Source organism: Pogonomyrmex barbatus, unplaced genomic scaffold (assembly GCF_055798465.1).
Source record: "Pogonomyrmex barbatus isolate J1 unplaced genomic scaffold, ASM5579846v1 scaffold14, whole genome shotgun sequence".
In the NCBI taxonomy this organism is placed as follows: domain Eukaryota; kingdom Metazoa; phylum Arthropoda; class Insecta; order Hymenoptera; family Formicidae; genus Pogonomyrmex; species Pogonomyrmex barbatus.
Window position 1 is genome coordinate 2,180,580 of NW_028297110.1, and position 20,232 is coordinate 2,200,811.

Below are 20,232 nucleotides of genomic sequence, written 5' to 3' on the forward strand. Positions count from 1 at the left end.
AGGTTGCCGGTAGAGCGGGAAAAGGAAAAAGAATGAAACGAGATCAATATAGATACTAGTTTGAGTCAAGAGCTATAATTAGAGCGATTATAATTATAATTATAATTATACGAAGCTGTCAGTCGGTGGATCGTCGGGCAGAATATCGCGTTGCTCGCGGAAAATCTCAGAATTACGCAACGATCTGCAATCTCGATCTTCGTCGGTCTCGAGATCAGATCGCCGAGAGATAAGGGGAATCTCGGCTGATAAAGAATGTGCCATACGAATGGATATGCCTGAATTTGTATGTACCTGGCATATGGGCGCGCGATTCGTCGTTCGCTCGGCGGAGAAACCGCGTGTTAAGTGTGTTAAAGAGTGCTCTAGTGAACTTTTAGTCACGGCCACACCCAGCCTCCGTCCGAGGCAAGGCTGGACCTCTTACACACCCACACTCCGGCTGTACTTTCGTCCGGACGTATTCCACGTAACGGGTGTCCGGAGCGTAGGCAAGACGATCGTAGAAAGGGGGGAGAGAGAGAGAGAGAGAGAGAGAGAGAACGAGTTTTGTCCACGTGCATATGAGGCCGAGTGCGTAAACTACACGACGTGTAGGCATGTGTAATTTAAATTAAACATAAATGGCGATAGTTGTCTAAGTATGATTTTAGTGATCTAATATCATACAAGTTGCAAGATTATTCTCCCGCGTAGTCTTTGGTGGCTCTCTCTCTCTCTCTCTCTCTCTCTCTCTCTCTCTCTCTCTCTCTCTCTCTTTTTCTTATTGAAATCTGATCGTTGAAGTAATCGATTACAGCGATTTTCGCTGGTTTGGTGAAAATTGTTGCGTACGAATTAGCGTACTCATGCAAAATAATAGACGCGATGCTTATCTGCGCTACTTTCGATCAGCCGTTAATCGTTACTACGGACCTCCTTTATAATCGTTATAATCACCGCCGTGTACCGATGCCGTCGTCATTGCCAAGAGCGTTTATTATCTGCCGCCCATTTCTATCAGTGGCAGGATCTCCCCGTGCGCATATAAAGTAGAACTGTCCGCGTGTAAAACAGTTGAGAGCAGATACCAATCATAGACTAATTATTTTGCCTCGTCGTTCTCGTCGTTGTCGCGCGAATCGGACGTCCTCCGTCCGCGACAGTGACATTTTCTCGACTTGTCGCCGCGAAATAAATCTCCAAAAGTGTTACGCCGCAATTACCGCGCGACGTCGTAGTTTCAACTGTAATTTCCAATTTGCGCGCGAATCGCGAGGTTTTTACGGAACGTCTAATTACGCGGCGTGCAGCGTGACGCGAGAAGCAATCGCGGCACGCACGTTTCTTCTACACTTGTACTTTATCTTTTAAGTCTAATATTCAAAGTGTTTTGCATAACACAGATTGATGCATACTTTCAAGCACATATTTGCTTCTGGCATTCTCTCTTTCTCCTCTCTCCCCTCCCCCTCTCTCCGCGTTCTCTCTCTCTCTCCCTCTCTCTCTCTCTCTCCCTCTCTCTCTCTCTCTCTCTCTCTCTCTCTCTCTTTCTTTCTCGCTTTCTCTTTCTGCATCCACCGCCATCGCCTCGTGCTGCGTACGAGACATACTTAGATATTAGACAAGTCGAGTGGTAGTATCCAGGTGTGTAACACCACCGGGTCGTGTGGCATTTAAATCGTTTTACAACGTTGCTCCTGCCACCACGGCTGCCGTATGCACGCGTGTATGCACGCACGCATGCACGGACGCACGCACACGCACGCACGTACTGCATCTTCTCATGCGTGAATACACGTACCGGCCGTTAATGCCGAGACTCGCTCTACGGTCGAGTAAGATCGCACATGGAAAAATTTACGAGCGATGTGTCCACCGGTACTCTCTTGTCTCCATGCACATTTTTCTTAGAACAACGTTGAGGAAAACGTTGGTCCTCCATATTTTCGCTACGAGAGCAACGCCTGCGTCTCCCTTTCATAATTCCTTAATGAAAGTTGAAACGAATGAACTTTCTATCTCGGTGAAAATTAGCCTTTTACAGAGAGAAAAATAAAAGACAATTATGTATTGTTTGGGAAATTTGCCGCCAAACGCAAGGTGCGACTACGCACGAAATACAATCGCGTCGTTTACGCTTAATGTATATTAATTTTATTTTAGAGGCCTTCGCCTCCGATTGGCCCATCTCGTCGACTACCAACTACTACTTTCGAGGGGTTCGCAGAATACCGATACTCCAGTTTATCTCCGACGATTAATCCCATGATGGATGTCCAATTTCAGCCGCGAAAGCTACCGCGTGGAACTTCATCGAGCGGCGTGTACGTGCGCAAAATCGGCGTGATTGTATGTTAATACAAACGCCAAGTGCGTTTGTCCGTGTGGGTAGGAAGAATTGTGCAACCGTTCTGCGCGCGTACGTCAGACAATGCACGCACACTAGCGCGATCCAGGCAGGATTGAATATCCTGTTCGGCTTATTAGGGCAAGGTGGCCAGCCTTGCTACTTTGATACCGGTATCAATGATAATGCGTAATGCACCGACCCGAGCTGCTGGCGAGGACGTTGAATACCGTGACGTTTGGAGCTCTAATGGCATGGCTCCTACGACGTCGGAGAAAGACACCTCTCGTGTGATTCGCGTTAATACGCGATTTATCATCCGAGCGTCGAATAAATTACGTCAACACCGCCGCCACGTCCGCGTGTATATACCTCTATTTTCGCGACATTGAGGATACCGCGCGGTTTTCCTGCAGTCTTAATTCATTTTCGCGAAATTATTATGACATTCAACTTCAACGCTAGGCAAAATTGAATTATAACCTCAGTTAAGGAAATTTATCGAGCTGAATCTGAATCTCCTTTTTCCTCCAATCTCAATAATTAATCTGAATTAATTCCAACACTGATTGTACGATCCATAGAATTGTTTTTGTCGTTTCAAAATTATTTTCCTAATGCTCTATTTTTTTTTTTTTTTTACCGGTAATTTATACATTGTGCTCTTTACATTATCGCGGAATATGTTAATCGGAATCGCAACGAGTTGCGACGCACGCATGATTATATCGTAATTTTAAATTTTAAATAATAAATACCTGATAATGAAAAAAGTAGTAAACCGAGTTTATTTTTAAGTCGTTATTTTTAATCTTAGTATCCGCACATAGTTCTTGTATCTCGCATTCATCGTAATTTATTTCCTGCATTTATATTTATGATAATTTGTGATAATTACAATAAAACATCACGGTGTATTACGATAAAGGGAATACGTAATAATAATAATAAACTGTTTCTCGCCGTATCGTCATTTCCATAAGAAGAAAATTATACCCCTTGGATAATAAACGATCGCAAAAATGTCTTTCTCTTGTCCGTCTTGATAAAGCTAGGGGTCGAGATCTGTCAAGTGACGCGAGGCAGATGCCAGCAGCGTGTTTCGACGCGTCGGTCATTCATCAAACGGATTTTTCTCTTCGAGCACACGGCGCTCTTATCTGCTCGGTCAACGATCAGCGTGATTAGCGACGGCGATTATTCAACCGCTGCCACTTACTGCCTCGCACGAAGATCTGTTTCATCGCGATTCGCGAGAGTCCTCGATCGTAGGTCGTAAGGGGGCGGTTCTCTCAAACGCCTTTTTGTTTCAAATCGATCTCTACGATTACTCTATACTACGATCTACCTTGCCTTGAATGTCCTTCCCGCGCGAAAGATTTATATTTATATCCATTGATAATCAACGTCCGTGTTTTCCCCGCGAGCAAAACGGACGGTTCCTCTTCTATTGAAAGAGACAAGTTCGAGAGAATGTTGGATCCCGGATTTCCGTCTCGAGGGATTAATAAAGCGATCCTTCCACGAAGATGTCCACGGTGAATTCGCGTCCTCCTCCTCCTCGAGAGAGAGAGAGAAAGAGAGAGACATCTCGACCGAGATACGACGCAACCTTGCGGAGAAGCGGAGCCCAGCGATTCCGCGGAATTACATTCGCCACGCGCTCGATCGCACACCGCACTTATGCTAATACAGAGATTTAATTAATCAGCGAAGCGCGCGAACGAGACATTCATCTTCCACGGTGGATTTTCCTCTTTCCTCCTCTTCGCGTCCCCAGCTCCCCTCGCTTCGACGGGCGCGCTTCCCGATCATCTTTTTATTAACGCCGGGGCACGCTAACGTGAGACCGTGCGTGTCACGCGGCAGTATAAGAAATCGCGAGGCGAACACCTACGACTAGCTACGCGGAGAGGAGCCTTTCTAGCCTTCCTATAACCCGCGTTTAGACCGTGGCATTATTATTTATTTATAGCGCCATTATGTTGTCTCTATTATGTTTGCCGCGGAGCTCTCGCGAGCGGATGGTAAATGCTGAGAGCGGCGCTCGTTTCTTCCTCGCGCCGCTCCTTCCCGCGGCCGCGTCGTCTCGTTGCACGTTGCCTCGAGCCACAAATGTATAATTATCGGACGCGCCCGCCGACGGCGATGACGTCCGCGATCAAACGCGAGAGATCGACCAACAGTGCTGGGGTCGCGGGGAGCGATCGAATTTCTAATTTCGAGAAAATGTTTCCCCGAGAGAACGATATAGCGAACGAGGTTGGCCCCCGTCTCCCCGCGCAAAGATCTACCCCTTCTCTCCCACCTTTCCCCTCCCCCCTCCTCCCCTCCCGAGATAGACGAGGTACGCACGTCCGGAGACGGAGCGGTTGCAGTTTTTAAGCGTTCTTTACGCGTGCGTGACATTTAGAGACGCCTTAATGATGGAAACAGTAAATGTGTCTTGGCGATGAAGTCCATGACTGTCGCTCGGAATAGCCGTCGCGCCTTCGTTCGCGTTTATACGGCCGCAATAAATAACGCCGCGCCGGTTACCGCAACCGTCCGCGAGTTTCCTCCGTGCGCGAAGATAGAATGTAGTCGCGAGAAGTCCGCCCTCGTTCGGGATATCTATCTTTCTGATGAAAGAATTTCGAGCACATTCAGAAATCATATATGAGAAAAACAGAGAGAGAGAGAGAGAGAGAGAGAGAGAGAGAGAGAGAGAGAGATATGATCGATGAATTTGCGATATCGAAAATTTCAATCGTGAAATCGCCTTCAAAGTACGGAAGGCATACTCATATGTTAGATTCCAAGGCGAAGGATTAAAGCGAAGGTGCAGTGATAGATCATTTAATCACGACGTTCGACTGTCGAGAAAATCTTTCTCTATATCTCTCTCTCTCTCTCTCGCTCGCTCGCTCGCTCGCCACTCTCTCTCGCCCTCTTTCTGCCTCTCTGTGGCTATGTCGTTTATTCACTTGCGGCGAATAATCGCAGGACGAGCCGCGTGCTCACGCTGGCTCGGTTATCGCTGGAAATTGCCGCTACGCCTACGCCTCTCTCGCGTGTGCACGGCAGCGGCACAATAAATAACGCTCGCGGCGGCCATTACTTGTCACTCACCCTTCGCACCCCCGTTTTTCACGACTGTAAGGGCGAAAGGGTGTGCAAGAGCCAACGGCCGGCTGGCACATCTCTCGTTAGCCGCAACGTTACGCTTCGTTTTGCGCAAAGGCTAATTCCTCACACCTTCGTTATAAGCAGCAGGAATTAATTGACGCTATTTGCCACAAGCGATTCGCGATATTTTAATAAGCGATGCGCGCGTAACAATACGCGTTCGACTTCGGAGCGGAGGAATTCGAGAAGAGAAATGACAGTTATCGATTTTCCTTCATGAAATTTTATCCCATCTCGATTTATCGGCGACGCGTGAAATCAGGATAAAGTACGAAAGAGAGCGTAGATTTCGTTTGAAACGCGCGATTCCAGGAGCGCGCAAGCTGGACGATCCTTGAATCGGTGAATACACCTATAAATCGCGCGTGAGCTACGCGGCTTTATTGTCGTACACGCCAACGATTTTACAGTCGACACGCATGATAAATTATCGGCGATCCCGGTCATTCCATTCTTGGAATTTGTCGCACAAAACGCAGGAAGGCATAAATAATTCATCGGCCGCGAACGGACGGACGGAGACGGAGACGGAGCGCGGAGTCTCGGTGGCGGAGTCGAGATCGACATCCGGATCGCCTATTCGCCATCTTGAACATCCACATTCTCTCGCTGTTGACGATACTCCGCATACCCGATACCGGATTCTCGATTCGGACTCGTGCCGGAAGTGTCGGTCGGCGAAGAAACGCGGGCTGCTCTCCTCCGATCTCTTCCTAAAATTCCACGATTCCAGTTCGCGCAATGAGATCCCCGAAATTCCATGGAGGCTCACGCTCGCTCGACCACCTTCCTCCTCTTCCTTCACAAGATGGGGCAACGATTTCAGCGCCGTGACGGCGGCTCTCCCGTGGACGCCATGCGCCGCGGGCGACATTCGCATTGGCTGGTAGCCGGCGTTTGCGCGCCGCCACGTCCGTATTGACTTTACCGTCGCTCCGCGTCTGCCCTCCCCTTCCGCCCTCTCCCGCGAAAGCCGCAGACGTTCCGGCTATGGCGTGCAAGCGTACACGCGTGTACGCACGCGTGCACTCTCACACGCGCGTACGTACACACTCGGGACAAAGAGGCGCGCGAGGCAAGCATCGGGGAGCGGACAAAGGACGGCGGCTTGTCCGGGTAACGTACCGAACGAGGAGAAGCATCCGGGGGTGGTTGGTGGTAGTGGTGGTGGTGGTGGCGATGGTGGCTGACGGGCCGACTACACGCGAGGCGAGTGTCTTACAATTGATTTTCACGCCACTTTGATTTATTCGAGAGTGCCACCGTGTCACGCGTTTTTCGTGCCCGCGGGGCCAATTCGGTGGACGGAGTCGACCGGTCAGCCTCCTCTCCTCTTTCCTCTCCTCCTCACACTCCTTCCTAACTGAAGAATCTCTCTCCATCTCGCGCATTCCCTTCCCTCTGATTGTCCGCTCCCCCTCCCTCCTTCCTCGGCGGAGGATTTATGGACTTCCAGGACGATTCTTTTAAGATTGGACCAGCGCGACCCTTTTCCATTGGCGTTTTTCTCAGACGCAGTCGATTGCCGATTCTAACCGGAGGTCGATACTCGATGGGACGTAAAGACAGATAAAAGCTACTGGAAATGGTCTGAATTTTTGGGAGAAGTGTACGACCTCTCCGGAATCGTTATTCCCAATCGTGTCTGGTGGGATTAGGGTGCTGCTACTGATAGAGGTATTAGTCGTAATGCCACTGGATTAACTCGCACAATACGAGCACGTCTTTAGACACGATTACCCGTAGAATTCATGATATTGCCATTGTCTGGGACAATACAGTTCAATTTGAACGCGCCGACCGATATTTATACAGTTCCCATATCTGCAGTTTCCATAATTACGAAATCCTTCGAACCCGCTCGAATTAATAATAAATAAAGTGCATATTTAATTCAATTGTAATCTAAATCTCTACACACACACACACACACACACACACACACACGCGCGCGCGCGCGCGCGCGCGCTTTATTTCATCTATATTTCCATTTATCATCCTAATTAAAAGAGAATAAACACCTAATCTGCAATTATCAACTTTCAACGCCTTCCTTTCGTTCCATTCATTTTCATCCGCTTCGCAGGTATAATCTTAGAGATCCTAACAGTTTCTCCTAACGAAACTATATAAATAAATTATCTTCCCTCCCCTTCGTCTCTCCGTCGAGCTGTGCGCCCGCAGCATGCGCCACCATTTCCTAAATCACCGTCAAATCTCCCACCTAGCGACTCAGTTTCTCTCGTCCGTTCGCGAGGGGTAGCTCGAAGGGAGGAATTCGTCTGAGCTGGAGTGTGCGCGAGGATGAAGGAAGGGTGGCAGCGGCGACGGCGGCGGCGGCCGCGGGGGGTTTCCGCTACCCTCCTGCTGCAGCGGGACACGAGCGAGATGGGATTGGTCCTTGATTGCTAGAAGGGTCGTTTCCCGGACTCGGGTGGGATACATCGAGATCGCGACCAATGATAGAGTGCGCAGCTGCCCTGGGGAACCGGCGAGAAATCCTCGTCTGCCTCAACGAGAGAGGAAGATCCCCTTCTCCTGACGTAGGGAATACAAAGGGCGAGCGGTGCCTTAAACCGCCGTCGATATATAGGGCGTTCCGAGGGGTGGCATGGGAAAGGATTAGAATCGAGGACGCTTCGGAAAGACGGGACGCTTTTCCACAATGGCAGGAATATTGATACATCTCGTCGGGTACATATCTCTCTCTCTCTCTCTCTCTCTCTCTCTCTCTCTCTGCCCCTTTCTCCAGGCAACCGTCGAATCGAACCATTACATTTACATGATTTACGTTCCAGTGACGTCTCGCGAGTTGTACATATACCGGTATCAGACAAATAGTTAACAATTAATTCGTTCTCGCGTTACAACGCAATTTCTTCGTGTCGTTTCTGCTCGCGATGGAATTGATAGATCGCGAGCCGGCCGGAATCGTGTTTTCGCCGGAAACTTTTTGTCTATGTCCAAGCGGCAGTTCTTTCCCTCGACTGATAAGCGTGTAACGCGATAGCGGTGCGCGCACCTGCGTGTGCACGCCACACCGTAGTTTAGAGCGCAACGAATCCGCGCCGCTCTCCTGCTCTCCTCCTCGCCGCTTCGTCGCCTTCGACGCGGTGCACCGCGTGCCCGCCAGTAGGTAGAAGTTGATTGGGGCTTCGTTAGAGGGCGAGTTCGCGTAACAACGGCCGGTGTGATTTGAATAATGATTTGCATAACTCACGGGCCGATATCGGCTCGGGGGGGACCGCCTCGCGCGGAGCGATTAAATCGTTAATTCGTCCGTTCGCGCTCGCCTCCCGCGCGAGGCGCACGCGAAACAATTTCACGCTCTTACAAGGAGGGAAAGCATTCGATTCGACATCGCGTACGAGCCTTCGCACTAGCGGCGACGTAAACATTTTCTCGAGACGGTCACGACGGCCGGGTGGACGCACGCGAGAAAAATTTTTGCGCGCTTTCTCGGCTCGGCGTGATGAGCGTTCTGCGGCGATAATTGCGATAAGACACTTTGCGGGCAAAGTCCGAGACGGTGCACGGTTCAAGCACCGAAATATATTTTAGCGGTAGGTTTATTTATAAGTAAATTTGTCTAGACAAATTATTGCTTGAATTTATTTAATTCGAAAATTTATAATGATAAATAATAATTGCGAGTTCAGCCTCTCGGTCGCTACTAGGCCGTTGTAAATTTGTTTGATAGGATATCGGTGATACTACTTCGCGAAACTGTCGCTGAACCCGTCCTTCATGGATGAATAAAAAGAGTTCAGAGGCTATAAATATACGCGTATGAAGACGGAGCCGCGGCACTCTATCGACGAAACAATTGTTTCTTTGGGCCGGAGCGGATGATCGATCGGCTTGTCGGACGGCCGTAGCTGGCCGTCCAATCGCAGCATACCGAATCTTAAGTAGCCATGTACCACGGAACGAAGAAAAAAGAAGCAAATACACACGCGGAGTAACGGTGCCGGGCAAAAACAACCGGCTTGAATTATCGCGTCAATAATGATTGAAGTGTGCGATCGTGTCATGTCTCGCCGAGCGAATAGACGGGATTGTCATTCGCTTACAATCCGCTATAAATCGACATTGAGCCACCCGACTTTTGAGGCCTACTTCGGCGCGCAATAAATAATTTCGGAGCCATCGTCATTTATCTCACCCTCGCATTCCGCCTCCGGGTCTCCGGGTCGAGTTTAAACGGAAATCCCGCAAGAGCCTATCAACGAGTTGACGTCAGCGTCCTCCTTGACGCGCGAAGTCGCGCGGGTACGCGCAATATTTTACGGATTATCGACGCAGAATCTAATCGGTCTTCGGTTACCGCCTCGGTTATGCTAACGGGATCCAATAACTTTGTCACGCGTCTCGTTTTGCCGAGGCGACAAGCCCCGGGATTTATTTCGCGAATTTATGCGTGGAGCGCCGCGCGCCTCTCTCGCCCACAACAGTCGGAAGCAATTTACAAGTTAATAGGTTACGACGATTCGTTACGCGCCCTTCTCTCACACCTCGGCCCTCTCTCACCTTCTCCTTGCTGAATTTATTTTCGTTTGGTCTGCGCACACGCCCATCTAATTGGCTCGTCTATCTCTCGCTCCTTCGTTCTCGCTCTCTATCGAAAATTATACGCGCGTACACCGCGTCGGAAAGGATACTAAAACCTTTCGAAAACGAGGCGCATGCTGCACGCTCGTCCCAATTCACCGATCGATTATGAGATAAATAAATTTTACATTATCGGGAATAAAAAAAGAATGGCAAAGTCTAATTAATAAGCACTGGAAAATTATTTAGAAATTAAGAGCCTCTTACGGTATTACGCTATTTATAAATTATAATTTCTCGCGATTCTGTGAAATACGACAATTATCGTGACACAATCATTTTTCCTGTTACAATATGTGTACCATATAATACGGTATACGATAGTTCTGTCTTGTAGTTAATGCGATGTAATAACTAGAGAATTAATAGACCGGGACGTGTGAGTGTGCCTTTTTATTCACCATCGAAACGTGAATCCGCGCAGTTTCGCGAGGAATGTTCAGCAGCTGTGTAAATTCAAGTTGATCGGCGATCGAGATTCGTGGATCGATTCCGAAGGCGCCACGAGAGTCTCGACGCACATTGATCGGCGTTGCAAAGTAAAAGAAAGAAAGAAGAGTATGACTGGACGAGAGAAAAAAGAGAAAGAAAAAAGAAAGAGATAGAGAGAGAGAGAGAGAGAGACGAATGCCGATCTTGCTTGTGAGGACAGCGTCGTATTCAAAGTGTGAACGGATGCAAATCCCGTATCTCATGAGCGGAATTTTCAAGGAAGCTGAAAGATGGATGGAACACGCCGGCGGCACTGAACAATCGGCAGTATTTGCATCTGGTACATAATTCAGCCGCCGTTGCTGCCCCCGACGTGCCACCGACGGCGATGCTGTTCATAGACCACCATAAGATACGCTTGCTCTCGTATATACGCGAAGAAAAGAAAAAAAATATCATCGGTGGATTCTCGCCGCGTCGAGACTATTCCAATTTTACCGGCGAGAGAGAAAGCGAGAAAGAATGGCGTTCCCGCCTCGTAATTTAATGAATAAGTAATCTACAAATGGGTAAAGTGTGATTAACAGTTTTCGCGTGTCGGCTTTCTGAAAATTAGTAGCGGCATTTCCAATGATTTTAAATTGATATTTTGTTTGAGGAAAAATCTATGATTCAGAACAGGTTTCGAGAGGTAACGGAGGAGAACTGTTGCACGTATCGGCCAGGCAAAGGGGAAAAAAAAAAAAGAAAAAGAAATAAGAAAAGAAAAGGAATCTAAAAGTTATTTAAAGCGACTGTCGGGATACAGCGCATGAATTAAACCGTAACGTTGACGAGTCATGAGAGCAATTACCGGGCCCGCGCGGTGCATTATGTGGAAATTTTCATCGCTCCGGAGCGCGTGTGTCTGTCTGTATAAAAAGCGAACGCGAAGGGAAATTTTCACGGCGCGCGCATGCGAAAAACACGAGCTGGTCGCCGCCGCGAATTATACTTTCACGCGGCGGAATAATCGAGTTCGCGCGCCGGCAAGACGTATTCCAAGTCATTGCCCGGATTACCTCGCGCCTTTACGAGATCGCGGGCGCACTTGACGAGTACGAAAAAGAGTCCTAGAGAAACCTTTTTACCCCTTTTTTCTAATGCCGTTCAATCACCGTCACCATAAATGACACGCCAGAGCGTGCGCGAGTCTTGAAAGCGTCCTCCTCTCCTCCATCCCCTCCCCCTTTTCTTCCTCCCTCTAAAAATACGCCTGTAACAACGCAGCTAGGAAGATCGCAGCTAGGCGACACTTTATCAAGTCATCAAAAGCCATTAAAAACTCATGCGGATTATTATGCCACTTAAATCGCGATGCTTCGGCGTGGAAAAAATAAGTCCCACATTCCCAGCAAATGAATGCGGAGTCATTGCTTGACTCGTTCGTTCGTGTACCATGTGCGTTCATTCGTATGAAGGAGCCTTTAATGCCTCGGGGACACAATGCGCGAGCGCGGGGCGCCGGACAATTTCGACTCCGGCACACAGAGCACACGCACACACTATTCATTTTCCGCGCGGAGATCGATGGGGATAACCCTTTGCACCCGAGAACGATCTTCGCTCGTCCCTCTTTCGCTCTTTCGCTCGGTCGCGCGCCATCTTGGCTACCTGAAGAGTCGAGAAGATAAAATCGCGCCACGAAGTTCGGGGTCGCCTCGCCGCTCCTTGAAAGGCTTGAACGGAATAATTTTTCAAAAACATTTTTCGACGTTTCTTCATCTCTGACGAAAAATATAAATATTGAAATCATTTTCGAAAATCTTTACTCTTTTTCTTACGTTGCATAAGCCTCTCGCGAGAGAGAAAATCGAATTTGAAATTTAATCACGGTCTCGACTATTCGAAATGTATTTTTGCCTTGTTATCAAACTCTCATGGGCGTATCGCGCATCTTTAGCGGCCGGGAGTTTAACAGCAGTCTCGCGGAGATTGCTGTTTCTGCTGCAGCAATGGCAGCGTTTCTACTGGTATGCCCAGGAACGCCTGGAGGACCGTAATTCGACGAAGGTTGCACGGCACGGACGCAGGCATGGACCAGGCATGGACGCAGATAAGGATCGCCAGGACGAGAGAGAAGAAAAGGAAGGCAGGGGAGCGTGTAGGACAGTCGTTAACGAGCGACTCCGCGCGCAGAAAGTTGTTCTCTCTCCTTCACGCTGTGCCTTTCCTCTTTTCTCCTACGACTACGAGAGCTCGCGGCTCGCGACTTCGACTCAAAGAGTCGTGGAGGATCGATTTCAAAACTGAATCCGCAATTTTCGCATTATTTTTTCATGAAAAAAAAACAATTGGGAAACAATTATGAAAATCATAGAAAATAACGTCAGTTATGAAAATTCTTTAAAATCGGAAATAAATAAGATTAATAAAAATGGAAATTTCATATTCCGAATGATTGTTTATTGAATAAATGGTGTTGTAAAGTTAACGATAGTCACGTAAATTATGGCGAAAGTATTTAACTTATTATAAAAATGCATATTTAAATGTTAATTATATAAAAAGATACGTCGCTAATTTTATTTTATATAAATTAAATTTAATTAAACGTGCGATAATCATATTATATTTCTAATTATATTACGTGAAACAATTCGATAAGTGTCTATTATCAAGAATTACATTAAAGTATTTTATCGTATTCCACGCATTCTCTCACGAAACGGCAGGTCGACGCCATATCGTCGACATGAGTGCAATGTTCCACTCCCAGCGTGTACACGAAGGTATAGGTAGCCACCCTTAATGCGAATAGAAAGTAACAGCGAGAAAAAACGGGTAAATAGGGGTGGAGAAAGAGAGAGAAGAACTAAAAGGAAAGAAAGAGGTTTAAAAAAAAAAAATGAAAATTTCCCAGCTGTTCAAGCCGGCGTTTTATCTTCCTGAAGGATCAAATATGGCGAACGTCGGTCGCAACAGGAGGGAGGGGGTTGCAACCCTTGCTATCTGCCTGATCGAAACTCGCCGTCGCAGGAGTTCACGGCGCACGCGTGTGCGTGCCTGATGCGTGCGTGCGTATACGCGCGCGCGCGCGCGCGTGTGTGTGTGTTTGTGTGTGTGTGGAATTTCCATGTAGCTCAATACACACAAAGGAAGAAGAGGACACGAGCGGTGGCAATATATGCCACAACTTTATTATATACGGGGTGGTGGGCCGCGTGCACACCCGCGTGCGTATACCTGGTGGCCGTCTTTTGTTTCCCAGATCGTATCTGCGCTTCGTTTTTCGGCGACACATCTGTGACTGGATTCAAACCAGCCGATGCACGCTAAAAATGAAACATATTGTGATGAAGGCATATGCCTTTGCGTGCATCTCTCCCTTTTTTAAACCGGGATTTGGAATGGTTAGATAATACCGCATCATTTTTTTTTTTTTTTTTTTTTTATAAACTCAGCTTTTCATTTTACATGTAAAAGGAATAAATTTTTACGGGTTTTCCAAATTCTCCTCTAAAAATTTAATTTTGTTTCTTCTGTAAATTAAATTGTTATAATTTAACATCGTTATATTTTCACACCTAGATATTAATCATTGAATAATAAATTACATCTTTTTTCTCTCTCTCTCTCTCTTTCTCTTTCTCGTAATATTTTTCCGGAATGCTTCGCTATTATCGTAAACGGCATCGCTTACCGAACGGGGTCGATCGATCGCGAACGATCAGCCGTCATTTCGCCGAGACAACCGGCAATCGTGGATGAATTTCGACTGGGTGGCCGCATGAATTTTTAATCCGGAAGTAAATAGGGACAAGTAAGCGGTGCGTGGTGAATAGCGGTCGGGGAAAAGAGGGTGCTCCGGAACTCCGGAACAGCACGGGGAAAATGATGGAAAACGCCGAAAGTGTCGCACGCACGTGCGTACGCCCACTGCTTTAAATCGATACATATTTTATCGAGCGGCCGCGTTTTTACGCGCGCACGTCACGCACGCACACCGGCATCGCTGCGCGTGCACGCGGATGAATGATGGGTGGGCGTGTCGGTTCATCATCGCGTCGGAATATTTGTACTCGTACGGGTCGTCATGGCAAACTCGCGAAACGATTGCCTTTGTTTAATGGACGACAGCAAATGAATTATCTACTACGAACAGTCCGTGTACTTGAGATGTGTAGAGAGAACGAGCCATCGTTTGACAAGTCAATGATTAATTCTTCGATCAATTTCGACTCTTTTCCTTTTTCTTTTACATTTAAAAATTTAGATATTTGAATAATCGCAGAAATAATATTTTATGTGCGTAATAAGAAATTTATTAAATTTATGCGCCTTTCCTCTAAGAAATCCCACAAAGTTTCGCGCCGCGCGCCGTTGGATTCGGCGAAATCGCGCAGAGACGTGCGCGCCTAGACTCGCGATAGAGAGTGGTCGCGATGCGTTAAGCGGGACGGCAACGGAAAAAAAAACGAGAAATAAAAAGAAATGAAGTCGCGGAAAATTACACGGTGTTGCGAGGCGGCGATGCTGTTTGTAAAACTTCGTCAATTAACGAAACGCATGGCGTGCGGCCGGCATATAATTACTCGCGAGGCGACGCCGGCCGGTGAAAAAAAAACTTTTGAATCCATCAGCCTTGCTCTATCGCGCACCATGGAGAAAGTGCGACAACGAGAGGGATAGTGAAATGTGCGCCTCTCTGCATCGGAGGTATGCGCCGGATCGCCCGTTGCATCTCGGGCTCTCTCGTGACGAGAGCATGCACCTGGAGTCCCGCCTCGAGATGCTTCACGGGCAATGATCTCTTTGCGAGAAACGGATCTATGAGGGTTGACACAGCATATGAAAGTGCACCTCCGAACACCTCCGAGCGTCTAATTGAGCGTCCGACGATCTTTCTTTTTTTACGGAGATCGCGTGCTCACCCGCTGCGCAATACTTTCGATTCATTTTGCCGACGTTGACACGAACACGCACACACTCTAAGGACACCTCCGATGAAAAACGCTTTTGCATTAATATTTAAAATTTGCTAAAAATTTGTAAAGTTCAGATTGGGACGTCACGCGTAAAGAAATAAAAAAAAAAAAGAAAAAAAAAGATCAGCCTTGCGCTATTGCAAATGGCGCTGGGCGCCGCGATAAAAAGAGGAGAGCTCGGTTTCCTCTCTAATACGTGATTAGAGAGACGGCAAGTGTAAACCATAAAACAGACGTTCCGTGATCGATTCCGCGAATTTTCGTGAGTGTTTAGTTAGGTCGAAGTCGCAGTTGGGAGGAGAGTGCGAACGGTGGAAGAGGAAGCGGAGCCGGTGGTATCGAGTTTCCGCATCGGTACTTCGGACGAGGCTGCTCCATCTACATAGGTGCTAGCCGAGTCGCCAAAAATAGATCGAGTTCACACGAATTCTACGAGCCGATCGCACGAAACCTCCGGCTACCGTTCCTGATATCGATCGAATACGCCGGCGACCTAATACGTGCGGAGCTCGCCTTACAAACGCGACTGAAAACCGAACGTAAAAAGACCAGTGCGTCTCTTATTTTTCCTTCTTAAATATGGGAAATATGAATTTATGATTGCTAGATCGTGTGTCACAGTTAATATATGGCAGCTCATTTTTAAAATTTATTCCGTTCATTCTTAAGTAAAGTATTCTTTATGTAAAGGTGCGTATCGCGCTCTCCGCGAGAATGCATTTATGCGCTCGTGATAAGAAGTTTTCGAAACGAGCTGTTTAGTTCGAGTTTAAAAGATTTCTATCTCGCAGCGCGCGTTGGGCCTTCGACTTGGCCTTCCTCGTCGCGCGTAAAAATTATTACATAAGACATCCGCCGCAACGTGTGGCGGAGTAGAATTTATTCGTGCGCTTACTCGCGTCGCTTCCGTTTCGGATCGCGATCAATTTTGCGATCGATTAGATCGCGTGGAGGTGCTTCCTCCCGTTTCCTACGTGAGAGAGATATTTCTAGGTGTTCTCGTTAACGGTGATTATTGCGCGAGGCGCGCGTATTCTCCGATAGGAGAGAATCACCGCAGCCGGCGTATTCTCCGCACGAAAATCATTCGACCTGCCGTCATCGGGCGCGCCGCGATACGGAGCTGTTAATCACAGTGGTGAGGAGCGGAGCGTATATTAATCAGCGAGTACAGGAAATTAACTTGGCCTTGTTTTATCCTGCATTCTGATTACTGTATCTACACACCGCGAGAAACGCATAACTTCGTTCTCTCCGCTTGTGTGTACTAATTAAGTGTGTGTGTGTGTGTGTGTGTGTGTGTGTGTGTGTGTGTGTGTGTGCCTTCGCTGTGTGTGCGCGAAGGAAGCGATCAAGGACGCACTTTTACGAATACGATGTATTATAAAACGGACGTAGAATTTTTATCGGGATTGAGATATCAATATATAAAGTTCATAATAAATGTATTACCACTGAATACTTATCATGCGAAATATCAGCTATATACATTTCCACGTCATTTTTTCCGTATTTTACATTTTCTAATGATCCAGCCTTAATAAAACTAACATAAATATGCATGTTGCATGTGAATTTACATACGAGTGTTTACTTGTTAAAGATTAGCAATCGATCTCGGATATAAAAAGTAAAAAAATCACCTTCCAGTTAGTGTCATTTTTACGATGATTTAAATTATTTTATCGCTTCCCTCTTATACTTTATCGTCGTTTGATTAATCGCTTTTCCTATCGAGCTTGACGGCAATAATCATACGGTTGTTCATACTTTGCTCGGAAGAAACTAATTCAGCTTAGGTACTTACCAGGCGTCGCTTCGGCTTGATGAGGGGTCGATTCTGACCGTTCATCTTGTAATAAAGCCCGCAGGCGTTGCAGAGGTAGTGGCCAGTGCCGTCTCGTCTCCAGAGGGGTGTCGATGTGGCGCCGCAATTCACGCATTCGCGACCCTCTACGGACCCCGACGGAAGGAAAATCATATTAATTCGCGCGTTAACGTATTCGCGCAGTAAGATTACTCGCTCGTGCTCGCGTGCGAAACGCAAGATCGAATTGTCAAAGCGGGAGGCAGCACGGCAACTTCTCTTCTCGAGAACTCGATTCTGACGTTTCCCACGCGAACACGGAAGCACGTTGATCGCGCGAAGAGGCATTCGTCGTTTTCTCAACATTTCATGCTGTCGTGTATATTTTTGAGAATTTCCATGCAGAAATATATATAGGCGTTTCGATCTCCGATTCTCAATCTGTTTTCTACACTTTTCACTATTCAACCTCGCGGGATGACATTTTCTCCGAGACCAGCGTGGCCTTTCGGATCGCTACGTAAAATATATAATGACGCGAACGCATCGACATGAACGTGATAAATAGCAATTTCAATGATTTTTTTTTTTTTTTTGTTTAGTTTAATACGTAATAGCATCTACATTTGACTTCGGTGAATCAACGTGCGCTTACAGAGAGATTTGCAAACAGTCAAGTGACTCGTGAGAAAGAATTCGCATGCAGAGTTGCAGACATACCATATCAAGCGATTACCAGAGCAAAAGCAGAGTCTCTTTAAGACCATGGGCGTTTATAGGATTCACGGATCGAAACTTACGTTAGTGCGGTTGGTTAGTCCCAAGGATACTGCGAGAGAAAGAAGGGGATACATCGAAGGAACGGGATTCGTTCGCGATCACACCTTCCTTTTGGTCTACGACCAAGTGACACGAGGAACGTGTCGTTGCTCAAAGATTGCAAAATTTATTTTCTAAATGCTTCAAAGTATCGACGTGATCTTTCATATCGTATGTTCTTGGCGCTTGATGAAAGCGGGTGAAAGCGGTGAAAAATAAATTTTGTATCTTTCGCAACGCGCGACTTTAGACGGGAAGAAAGAAGGGAGCCGTTGGGATATCAAGGGATCACTTCTCCCGAAATGCGCGTTTCACGAATCGTCCTCCGAGCTGCGTCCTCCGCGAAGATATAGCCGAGTTTATCGGCCGCTACTGAAAATGATTGCTATTAAATTGCGTCGTCGGATCCCTCGTTTCGAGAGACCGGATTGTCGATTGTTACGCGATCACATATACGATCGAGCGCGACTCGAAGTAAAAGTAAAGTGGTTCTGTTCGGTGGCCGTTGAACGATGTTAACGATGCCTCGTAAAAACCACCCTCTGATTATCCTACGATTAGGATTGCGGCTCCGTTGGCTGGCATCAATTCCGCCGCTGGCGTCGGTCGCTTGTGTGTGCGCTTTGATTATTGTAAAAAAATTTGTAGTGTAATTTATTTTACGTGAGACGCATTACGTTTGTATATAAAGAATATGTAGCGTTTGAAAATTATATTAATTCCGAAAAGGTGTCGTGTCGATAATGGCAATATCGATTGAATACGCGTCGCTGATTAATGACTCGACCTCAATTTAACGCGAAATTTGACGGCGGTGGAATAATTCTAGCACACGTAACGTAGGTCGCATGTAATTGTCGACACGCAAGCGGCTCGTTTGCGAGTTCGCCATGTAGATGAATCTGTGAACCGAGCAATCGAATCGTCAGTCTTTTCGTCAGGCTTGTCGTGCACGTACGCGTGTAAAATGTAATTGAGGAGCACAGAGCATCACGAACGGAGATTCTAATAGTCGGGGACGCTAAATTTAACGCTCGCCTAATACTCGTTTCGATGCCCGGATCGATTCCAGATTCTAATTGGAAGGACCTAACCCGGCTCCTTCGCGGTGTTAATTTAATTCGATTTGGGTCTTACCGACCCGCAGATTCGGGGGGGGGGGATGATAACGAGCACCCACGACCACCACCGTCGATCGCCGATTGCTGTGCTCCGAGTCCCCGCTCTCTTACATCGACAATAACAGCGGCATGAACGCGACCAATCCCCTAATCCCCTCGCTGTGCTTTCCAATTTGATTTCGATGACGCCTCGGTGATTGCTGATTAAATCCCGATGTTCCCTTCGATGCCATATTATTTTCCATTTCCACATCTTTGCATCGTTCATTGGCAAGTTCCGTTTCTCTGCGGAACTTTTTGCAGGGTATTTATTTATCATCGATTGATTTCGCCGATATCGATGCTCGACGCTTTTCGGGATTTATAACGACGATAATAATTTCCGCTGCGTGTATATATTTCCTCTGAAACTAATGCCCCTTTGATTATCGATCGGTTGATAACGATGGAACGAATGGGCGGACAGTTTCTGACAGTGACGCAGACGATGGATATCAGCCACGAAACGTCGGTACGACGCTCGTTTGCGTCGTACTCGAAATATAGTCCTCGTGTCAGAAGGTGACGCTAAAATGGCCGGTTTCACCCCAAAGGGACTGGTATCGCTCCCATTTTCGACATCACCTCCGACCTTAACGCCAGGCATGCAACGAAGCGCTCGTTAGACCTTCGCTTCCGTTTCAACTTTCCCGAAGCTTTCCGGATTACAACACGAAATGCTCGATAAAGCGGTATACCGTATCACGGTAAAATTCCGTTTGGAATTGTTCCTTCCTTCTTTGTACACAGTCTAAGTAAACCAAAATTATTATAGGAAATTGCGTTTATCATTATTTTTTATTACGTTACATCAAATATTTCATGCTAATAAAAAGTCTATGAGGTAAGAAGATACCGTGATGTTTCGCGACGCTGTCACGACACGTGTTTCTAATTTTGATCACGGAAACGAATGAACGAGGGTATGTAGGGCCGGAG

At 47.1% G+C, this 20,232-nt stretch overlaps 1 protein-coding gene across 2 annotated transcripts in view; it reads right to left on the reverse strand.

The window, feature by feature from the left end:
• The window catches only part of LOC105428393 (uncharacterized), a 151,845-nt gene that overhangs the window by 33,127 nt on the left and 98,486 nt on the right, over window positions 1-20,232 (reverse strand). For both annotated transcript variants that reach the window (XM_089073225.1, XM_089073224.1), the window contains one exon: window positions 17,315-17,460. In XM_089073225.1, the coding sequence (XP_088929351.1) occupies window positions 17,315-17,460 (146 nt within the window). The remainder of the gene's footprint in view (window positions 1-17,314; window positions 17,461-20,232) is intronic.